This window comes from Cotesia glomerata, linkage group LG6 (assembly GCF_020080835.1).
Source record: "Cotesia glomerata isolate CgM1 linkage group LG6, MPM_Cglom_v2.3, whole genome shotgun sequence".
Classification (NCBI taxonomy): Eukaryota; Metazoa; Arthropoda; class Insecta; order Hymenoptera; family Braconidae; genus Cotesia; species Cotesia glomerata.
Genome location: NC_058163.1, coordinates 9,297,852 through 9,308,630, shown reverse-complemented (window position 1 = coordinate 9,308,630; position 10,779 = coordinate 9,297,852). Strand labels below are relative to the sequence as shown.

The following is a 10,779-nucleotide window of genomic DNA, read 5'->3' as shown; positions in this document are numbered from 1 at the left end:
TATAATTGTTATTATTAATGACAAGTTATATTATACCAATACATACTTTAAACCATGGAGATGTTAAACAAGTCTCAGCGACTCCTCTGTCTTCTCCTTTTAATGACAAAAGTTTCAAAAGAAGATCCTTGGCGTCATTTGATATCGATTCAAAATATTCATCAGGGAAGCAGAAATCACATTTTAATATATTTGCCGTTGTTTCTTCGACAGATTCGTCTAAGAAAGGTGAAAGGCCACTAAAAATTAAATACACATACATTAAACTGTTTTTTCAATAGAATTTTTTTTTTTTAATTCAAATGAACTATTTACCTTAAAAGTACATAAATAAAAACACCTGTAGCCCATAAGTCGGTATAAAATCCCGTAGGTTTTCCAAGAACTAATTCCGGTGCTGCGAATTCTAAATCCCCTGGTGGTACTACTTCTTCGACTGGGCCGCGCACAGATTCACCAAGATCAATAAGCTTGACGATTCCAATATCTTGGTCAACAAGTACATTTTCAGGTTTAACATCTAAATGATATTTATTGCGCTGATGAAGCCACGATAAGGCTGACATCAATTGATGAGCATATTTACTTGCCATTGCTTCCGTATATTCAGTCTTCTTACTCAAATATGTAAACAATGTAGGACCACGAACTCTAAATACAAAAAAAAAATAATTTAAAAAATTTTAATATCTATACTCAAAAAAGTAAACAAATAAATAATAAAATAATAATTACAATTCTAATACAATGGTATCTAATCCTGGCCGAGGTGCATTTTCAAAGAGTGCAAAAGCACGAATGATATTACCATGGTGCGTAGAAGCAAGTAAGTCGTACTCAGCCCTAGTTAGTAATCTTGATTGTTTGTGTCTGGGAGTTTGTTTAAGAGCCACTTCTTGACCAGTTCCTCTATCTCTTGCACGTCTTACAACGGCATACCGGCCCTTGCCAAGTTCATCTAGCTCCAAATATCTTCCGACAAATTGTTCAACTTCCCAACTTATACTTTCATCTACTGGCAAGGTAATAACTGTTGATGGTGAAGTACTATTTTTACCACATTTATCTACAACTCTAAAGCTATAGGAAGCACCAGGTGAAAGCTCGAGTATAACTGGGGGACTTTTAACATTTTCAACAATTGGCATCCACATTGTTGAGGGTATTGTTCGACATTCTAGAGTTCCTTGTTCAATATCACGTTTTTCCCAATCTATTTTAACTTTTGTTGGACTCATAATTTGGGCCCATGTAGCTCCATTTCCACCTAAAATAATATTTACGTTAAACAATTTAATTTTTTATTTTTATTATGAACTAGCTGACCCGACAGATGTCCGATCAAAATTTCACAAAATTTGCATGTGACTATTTCATTAAAAAGTAGAATGTTTTTGAAATTGTGTCAATGAAGTAAAAATAAGAAATAAACCTATGCCAAAGTGACCATTATATTTTTTAATAATTATGGCCATAGATATTGAATGTGAAATCAAATTTTAAATTACAATTAAAGTAAGTCATAATTTTAAGTAAACAGCTTAAACAATGAAATGCTGTTTGTTGGTAAACGCATAACTTGACAATGTCTGGAACGATTGGACTAATTTTTTTTTTTTAATATTTTCGTGTAAGAATGCAAATTGTTTTTATGAACAACAAAAATTCAAAAACTTATCTGGAAAATAAAAAAATTCTGGAAAACTTAGTTTCCTTATTTACGGGATTTTTCTATGAATTAATGATAATGGTTAAAGATTTAAAGAATGGATATCCGTAATTCATTTTCCGTTTTGGTGGTTATCTTTTTCGGGAATATTTTCAAAAATAAATGAGTTAGATCTATTGTTTATAGCATCTAATATAGTCAAAAGTGCATATAAAAATTAAGCAATTTTTCAATTTTTTTTTAAGAGTAAAAATTTTTTTTTTAATTTGTAAAAATATTCCCAAAACAGAAAATGAATTACTAATATCTATTCTTTAAATTCTTAATCATTATCATTGATTCATAGACAAATCCCGTTTAAGAGAAAACCAAGTTTTCCCACAGTTTAAAAATTTGTTTAATTGTAAAAACATAATTTGAACTCTTACAAACATATTTAAAAAAATCAGTCTAATCAGTCCAGAGCTATTGTCAAGCTATGCGGTTACCAACAAACAGAATTTCTTTTTTATTACATAGATTTACCTGTAACACTAAGATAGATTTTAGCAGAACACGATCCCATTTCTGATTGAATATTACATTGATAAAATCCAGCATCATCAATACGACAGCGAGCAATTTCTAAGTAAATAAGACTGGGACTTAGATGAACTTGAAACCTATCATTTGGAACAATATCGGTGTTGCTTTCTTCCTTCTTCCAAGTAACTTGGATGCCCTCAGAGTTGATAACCTCGACGGACAGCCTGGCGATATCACCAACAGAAACTTTTACTGGTGATGAAATACTCCCTGGAGTAATTTTCGGTGGAAATACTTTCCGTTCATTAATACTACGCTGGGGACTGACATGTTTGTCATTATCAAGTTTACGTGGACGGAACGACCAAGCACGACTAAAGGATGAGTTCGGAATGAGGCTTGCTGGTATCCACAGTTCTTCTTTTACGTCCAACGGTGACACAACAACTCCTGGACCATCTAGATGCGAGATAACCACCTCATCACCGGCATGAAGCTTACCCCAATCTGCTACAAGTCTTACGCGCGATCCTGGCGTAACCTGAGTGAGGTGTTTTATTTATTAAAAAAAAAAAATAATAATAATAAAAATAAGATAAAATAAAAAATTGAAGAGAAGAAAGAACAAAAGAAGACATGCCACAATGCTCATGCTCACCGCAAATTATATTCTTGACCACCACCACCACCACCACCATCATTATATATTATCATTATCACCAAAAATTAGTTACACGTATACCCGTTTTTTAAATAAATCTTTATTCTTGTTTAATTTTATGCAACTATAATCCACTTTAAACACTATTTTTTTTTACTATACACATGTAGTCTCTTTGTACTTTTTAAGGGGTTTTTAAAATTTTTTATTTTCTATTGTTATTATTATTATTTTATAAGTGATGTTCAGTGTTTTTTTTATTTTTTAGTAACAGAAGTATGTCATTGCAATGACAAAAGGTAATGCAGTAGAGAGCAGATAGCAACAGACATCAAGAGGAAGAAGCAGAAGAATCCCTAGGCTGTAAGAAATATTATTAGTATTTTTATTAATTAGATAAAAATAATGAGTTTTCCTTCAATAAATTCCACCATTAGAAAGAACGTGCACCATTATTTAAATATCGAAGCTCACCGGAATGGAATTTGTGCGAACTGGTGAACGTGCCCGAGTAATAGTATTCCTAAATCCCTCGAGGAAATTCAATTTACTTTTGGTTGGTGATGGAGTTCGTGGCGAATTTTCAAGACCACCTGTGTGTGATCGATGAATACCTTGGGATTTTCTATGGTCACTACTTCGCTCTTTATTGCTTGCACCAGGTACTGTCAACATTGGTGGTACTGATACTGCGGCACGAATTACTGGTTCCGGGGTCATCGAACGGCTGTATTTCAATTAACAATTCAGCTATTATCTTCAAATTATTTTGTTATTCTAACAGTACTTAAATATACCTAATAATAATAGATAGATAAGGCTGTATAGTACCAAATATAATCTACATAATTTACACATATTATTATTACAATTATACAATGGAATATTATGTAAGATACCTGGAATAGTCCATCAATAAGAAAATCTGATAATTGACTAGGTTGTGACAAAAGGTAGGTATTAATTAGTGAATTATTGATACTATTATAATCTTAACATTAATAAAGCGAGCAGTTAGTTCAGTGCTGAGAGTAAAATTATTAATTTTAAAAGGAAAGTAAAAGGATACACGATGCACATTAAAATTTCATTATATATTAATTATTTTTCAATTTATTATTTATTCTAAATAAAGTTTGTTACGTTCATGAGTTGATTATAATTTGATTTTTTTTCCGTCATTCAATTAAGTAATATTTACATACACCTTCGATTCTCATTTTAAAAACCTTAAGTGTTATAAACGTTTTAAAAATTACTATAAATATATCATACAATTTTTCATTGTTATACTATAATAGATAGCATCACGCTCACGCCAAAAAAAAAACAAGCGCCTTTAATTTCACAATTATGGATATTACTTAAATACATTGCACATTGGAACGGTTTAGTAATTAGTAGGCTCTGGGAGCAAATCGGTGTGATAAAGTGAGTTAGTTACATAGAGAGCGTGTTGATAAATAAATAACAACAATAAATTAAAATATATTAATAAAAGGTTCCTTTTAAAAGGTGATTAAATACAAGTTAAATTAGAGTTTTACAGAACCAGGAAAAAATTTCTACCCATTGTTAAACTACTTTGTCGCTTATATCCTTATATAAAATATACAAAAATATGTGGGAACAAATATTCACAGGTCAAAGTGTGACAAATATTAGGTGTATTCATAAATATGTTAATTTTTTTTTTTTTTTTGGTTTTTATGTTTTTAAGTGGTAATAATAACGCTTACAGTGGATCTTTGGTAAGTTCCTTTTGATAGGCAATTGGCGATTGAATCGCCTTAAGAAAGTCACGCTGGGTTTGGAGAATTGATGTGATTTTATCTACCCACTCCTGTTTCCGAGGCCCATTGTCATCTAGTACACTACATACAAAACCAAGTCCAGGTTTTCTCGGATCCGTTGAACGAATCGTGAATTTTTCGGGGTCCTCTATTGAGTTTTCTAGACTCATTTTATTGACCTATTTAAAAAGTTATTTTCTCAATTTATTATAGACATTTTAAACAGTATCATTAAAATAAATGTCAACGTTAAATTAACTAACCTGAATGTGAGCTTTGTATACATAGGCAGGGTTTGTAAACTGAGTTTTTTTGCCAAGCGCTTCACTAAAAATAATATTTTGCTCAAATAGAAAAACTTGCCATTCACGACCTCGTGCTGGCAAACTTGATAACTCCGCAACTAATAAAGGCCCATGCAATAAAAGCTTGCCTTGTGCTGTTATTTTCCCCTAATAATATAAAGATAAAATTAATTTGGCTTAATTTTATAAATCATCATTAATCTACCATCATAACTATTAATATAAAAATTTACAATCTTACATCAAAACCTTGTAATCTCCCAACATCCATCATGTCATTAGCGGCTTTAGGAATGATTCGCATTACGTGCACTGCTGCACGAAGTCCTTCAATCTCTGATATTCTTTGAGTTTTTTCAGTCAACCGCAACGCTTCTTTAAGTAACAACTGATACTTAGTAATTCTTTGAACGGGTTTTATAAGTAAATCACAAAGTTGTAAACGATGTCCAAGCTTTTGTCTCAATTCCTAATTAATAAAAAAATACATGTCAAACATTGGATATAATTGAACTTAGTTGGAGAAATTATTAATAATAAATCAGATTGATTGAAGCAATTTGAATAATTCAATATATTTACTTCGAAATATGTATCTATGTGCTCAGAAACAATGTACTCCGAGACCGGTTTGTTTTGACAATAGACAACATACATATGTAATTTCCTTTCATATTTCTTGAACAATGGACCGAGCTCTTCAGGTTGCTTTAAACAACTTTCAAGTGCTTTAAGAAAGAAGCTAGAAGAAAGAAATCAAAAGAAGAAAATATTTAATTTTTTTTCTCATAAACATTCGCACATTTCAAACGTAAAATAATTATGTCATTCATTTTTGTTACGTAAATAAAATTAATAAAATACAATTATCTTTAATCATTTTCACCTTTTTTTTTAAATATATAATCAGTATAACAAGTAATGATAATTTTTTGGACAAATAATAAATTTAACAAATATTAATCCCTATTTTTTTTTTTTTTTTTTTTTAATAAAGGTTTGAAGTATGGTTTTCTTTTATTCTTTAAACAATTCTATACTAAAAAGATATTATTTAAATACTTACTCTCTGTGCCATTCATATATTGCTTCAATATTCCCAAATATCATCTTATCTTTACCCCCTCGAAGATCCTCAGGTAAAGGTATTTCGCTGTCGGGATCTCTCATAGGAAGCATATAACCCTCAACAATATGTTTAAGATCATTAACATAAACTTGTTCTGTCTCAACCAACTCACTGATAACAAATTGTCGTTTTGTAAGTGCTGCAGCTTCGGGATCAGTTTCTTCAGAAATAGTCGATCCACTTAAGCTAGCGTAATTATCATCAGTGGACGGTGGACGTCCTGGTGTTCTCATCAAACTATTTCGTTCTTGATTTTCTGTATGTTGTTCCTACAAATAACACAGAATTAATACAATTTTCCATTATTTGAATTAATTAATGTGTGTTAATTATATTTGCAATAAATATTGGTTGATATAAACAATAAAAAATTAAAATACCATTCTCTCTTTGACAATTTGCTCGATCTCTGCCAAGTCAGCAGTTGTAGCGCCATCCAAACTTTTTATTGATCGCTCTGTAGTCTATAACACAAATATAATAAAATTAATTAAAAAATTTAATGAAATATAATAAAGAACAAATCAATAAAAATACTAACCCTCTTTCCAGGAAGTTCTTCAGGAACAGTAGAACCTGGCGGACCATTACCGGCAGCTACTAGTATTGGTTCAGTAATGGGTTTCATAGGAGGCGGTAGTTCAAAATCATCTTCAGCATCTTCTCCACCATTTTGCTCCAAGAACGGTGGCGTTTCACTGTCATCACATTCAACTTCTTCTTCTTCTTCTTCACCTTCAGAAACTGTACGACCAGATTTATCGCCGGTTGGCAACTTGAATCTTTTATCAGAACCGGTCTTTTTAAGCGCTGATGGTCGATCTGCTGATTTTTCAACTTTACCCTGACTGAGTTTACGGAATTGTTGTGGTAACCATTTTCTTCTAAAATAAATATTTTTTAAATTAATGTGTTAAATAACAAATCTTTTAAGTTTTCATTTTTAACAAAAGCAATTATGTTTCTATACAAAATGCTTATAAGATCTAAAATTTATTCGCATTATAATATTAAAATACTTGAGATATTTATATCACTAGTTGACGTTTTATTAATTTAACTTACCCACTAAAACCACGCCTCCTGTTTCCTGGTGAGCTTGTACTAGCTGAGCCATTCCCGTCACTCCCACCGGTGTCTAAAACAATGTCGAAATGTGTTATATATTACTAAAAATTTATGTAAATGTATCTAAGTTTATCTTTTGGATGTGTGAAGAAATAAATAAGGCCAAAATTATGTTTTATTTTTTAAGCTTTTTTTCCCTTTTAATTTAGAAACCCATTATCATTATCATTATCATTATTATTATTATTATTATTATTATTATTATTGATTTTTTCTTTTATTTGCTATGTAACATACTTGGATTTAAACGAGAATTCCATTTTTTATGTCGTAAAATTCCCATAATACAATGTTACTTGGACGTAAGGGTAATCATGATTAAATCAAGAAAGTTATAGTACACTTGGTATAGTTCAATTTTTAAAAACACTGATGGATATAAATAAAAACAAATATCATTATTTTAACAAAACACATTACTAATTGATAAAACTGAATTTAATAAAATTAAAGTTTAAAACATTTTAATAGTCTAGTCTAGACCAAGACGAGTATTTATTTTCTTCGGAAGAAATATTATTATAATAAATATTAATGACCGCGAATTAAACTGTTTTATTAAAAACGTAGATTAAATAATTTATTTATACATAATAAATACTTGTTAATATTAAAAAATAAAAGAATAAGATTAAAAATGTAAATAATAAACCGATGATCTCAACGTTTCTTTGACCAACTGAGAGATCTCGATCTTGACCGCAACGCATCAAGTTCGTTTTCATTTAAACCGGCGTAATCGCTGCGGAAATAGTTAGTCAAGTCTCGATTTCTCTTCTGGTTCGATTCCAACTAAGTTAACTGTATCATAATATGCAAGTAAGCTAACCAAAGGCCGTCTAAGTGACTCTCGAGGATGCTTCTGACGTCAGACACTCTTTTCATAATATTTTTAGATACGATAGGTCGATTCGTCAACAATTACACTTTTTTTATTTTTCATTTTATTTCTTCTTTTATTGAATAAGTTTCGTTAGTAACTAAAATTTATTTAAAGGTTACTTCAAAAAATTTTATCAATTCAGGGTTAATTTTTTATTTTAAAATTTATATTTATACTATAAATATTGTGCATATTGAACTACGGTTGAGAAGATTCATTGAATCCAGAATAGTTTTACACTGAAAGAGTATCGGTTGTTTACTAAAAAAAAATATAGGATATGGAAAAACAAAAAAATATTAATAAAATAGTGATGATATCAGTAGTACCAAGTAACGAAGGTACGCTGTTAATAGTATAAAAACTTATTTAAAGTTTGTTATTTTAATTTTAAACTTTTTCAAATTTTATTACTGAATACTATAATAATAAATTATAAATTTCATTCATAAAAAAAGATCTTTAATGTGCGCATAAACAAAAAACGAAAAGATTATTATATGTCATAAAGAAATCATTTGAAAGTTTCAAATGCATATACCGAGGATGAAATGTCTGCGTACTTGGCGATAAGCCAGAATATACACTCTTCTCTGTACCTAGTTAATTCTGTAATATTATTGTTTCTTGCACTATTTACTACTTTAATACATATGGTGTATAATACAGTCATACTAAAAAATATTTCAATAAAGATAAAGAAAAGAAGATAGTATTTTAAAGTTAAGGAACATGATAAAATAAAAACTACATAATGAAAAATTATGATTAAGTACTTGTTTATTACGTAATTTATTGATAGTAATCATAGCAATCTAAAGAAGTAAAAAAGTTTGAATATAATTCGCTCTGATGGAAAACGAGTCTAAAAGTGATAATTTTAAGAACTTTATTCTCATTAAATGACAATATTTTATATTGCGGGGCCTGCTAAAATAGACGCAGAGAATCTCTTATTAAAAATATTGTCAAATCAGGGTTATTTGATGGGTTTCTTTGCAAATACATATCAAAATAAAAGCCTTGGGTGTACTTTATTCTCACAAAATGCTATACGTAGAAGAAGCCTATTTTGAATCATCTTCACTAGTATTGTACTGGATTAGTACACTATAAATAGTACATCGATATCAAGGGAGTATTGTAATAAATCTTACATTGTTCTGAATTGTTTAATTTTAATTACAACAAAACAATGTGAGTACAAAAATACAAAATCTGTTTTTTTTTTTTTTGTTTTTTTTTTTTTTTTTTGGCATAAAAAACTTTTCATTTAACGTTATACCCTGGAGGAATTAATTATTGCATGACAATAAAATACCAATTTTTTAAATTTATTATTATGTCATTTTTGATTAAAAATATTAGCAACCTTGGAAAATATGATTTTTTATTTTTTTTAGAGCACTGAAATAAATATAATAAAATGAATATCTAGATATAATAGAATAATAGTTAGTTTTACGATTCTGGAATACTGCCAGATTAGCAGAAAATTCATGTTCCAATATTGGAATTGAAAATAAAGGCGATTGAATGAATGCCCTATAAATTATTTAAAATCTTTAACAGTAAAAAAAAAATTTTGTAGGCATTCGAATTTAATTAAAGTTTGTTGTTATTTAATTGAAATCAAATATAAATAAAAAAAAGCCACTCGGTAGCCGAAATTGAGCTAGATTTTTCATAAATAATTACATTTATTACTTTTATAAATTTAATCAATGTTATTGAATAGATATTTAATTTTATTTAAATATATTATGATAAATCAACAATGAAACTTTGAAATTTTCTGTTATTTCGGTTTTTTGGATGTTTTACATTTAAAAATTCTGAAATGAAAAAAAAATCAGATGGACGTTAGATAGGTTAGCTTTATTTATATTTATAAATTCGTAGGAAATTAAAAAAAAAATTCTGTAAAGTATTAATTTATAATTAAAATTTAAAATAAAAAATATTGAAAATTGGTCGAATTAAATATATTTTGTTTTAAAAAATAAACAAAAATAAAATGAAAATTAAGTTTAAAAACATATAAATAAAATAAAAGTGATGTAAAGAATTAGTGGAATAAATTTACTATTAATTAACTACAAATTATAAAAAGTTTAAAATATTTTCAGTGTAACACTAATACTTTGTAAAAAAATTCAAAGACTCGTACTAAAGTTCATTGAGCTCATAAATATTAATATTTTATTGTTTGTTTTCACAATAATTGAACTTAAACATATCACTGTAGATAAATTTTCAACAAACAAAAATTGTTAAAAATTCAATTCAATTCAATTCAATTCTATGAACGAATTGATCGATCTTGAAACAAAGCAAGTATAGTTTAAATCGATTGATTCAATTGAAAGATATTCTATTGAAAATCGTAGTTTTTCTAATAACATCTAAAAATACTTTCGAAAAACTTCTTATTAAAATTTACACATTTTTTCTTCAAAAAAGAATTTTAAAAAGCTGAACTTAACTTTTTCATATACATTTTAAAAATTATTCATTTTATCGAGCAGAAAGTTGAAAATCAAATACTTTTTTTTTTATGAATAAAGGAAGTGGTTAAATTATTATTGTGTATAAGGAAACATGTATCTTTTCTGATTTCAAAGCTCGTTTTATTTCTATCAATGAATAATTATATACTTGAGGGTCAACGGTAGATAATTTTCAA

At 28.5% G+C, this 10,779-nt stretch overlaps 1 protein-coding gene across 5 annotated transcripts in view; it reads right to left on the bottom strand.

Moving 5' to 3' along the window:
- The window catches only part of LOC123267086 (triple functional domain protein), a 31,102-nt gene that overhangs the window by 360 nt on the left and 19,963 nt on the right, over positions 1-10,779 (bottom strand). For 3 of the 5 annotated variants that reach the window (XM_044731581.1, XM_044731582.1, XM_044731583.1), the window contains 13 exons: positions 7,148-7,220; positions 6,624-6,966; positions 6,463-6,546; positions 6,020-6,351; positions 5,536-5,695; positions 5,195-5,422; positions 4,912-5,100; positions 4,595-4,827; positions 3,330-3,582; positions 2,195-2,735; positions 736-1,267; positions 316-651; positions 47-239 (listed from right to left, as the gene is read on the bottom strand). In XM_044731581.1, the coding sequence (XP_044587516.1) occupies positions 47-239; positions 316-651; positions 736-1,267; positions 2,195-2,735; positions 3,330-3,582; positions 4,595-4,827; positions 4,912-5,100; positions 5,195-5,422; positions 5,536-5,695; positions 6,020-6,351; positions 6,463-6,546; positions 6,624-6,966; positions 7,148-7,220 (3,497 nt within the window). Of the gene's footprint in view, positions 1-46; positions 240-315; positions 652-735; positions 1,268-2,194; positions 2,736-2,852; positions 3,217-3,329; positions 3,583-4,594; positions 4,828-4,911; positions 5,101-5,194; positions 5,423-5,535; positions 5,696-6,019; positions 6,352-6,462; positions 6,547-6,623; positions 6,967-7,147; positions 7,221-10,779 lie in introns of those variants that run through there. The other 2 variants (XR_006509960.1, XM_044731584.1) reach the window with 2 other exon arrangements.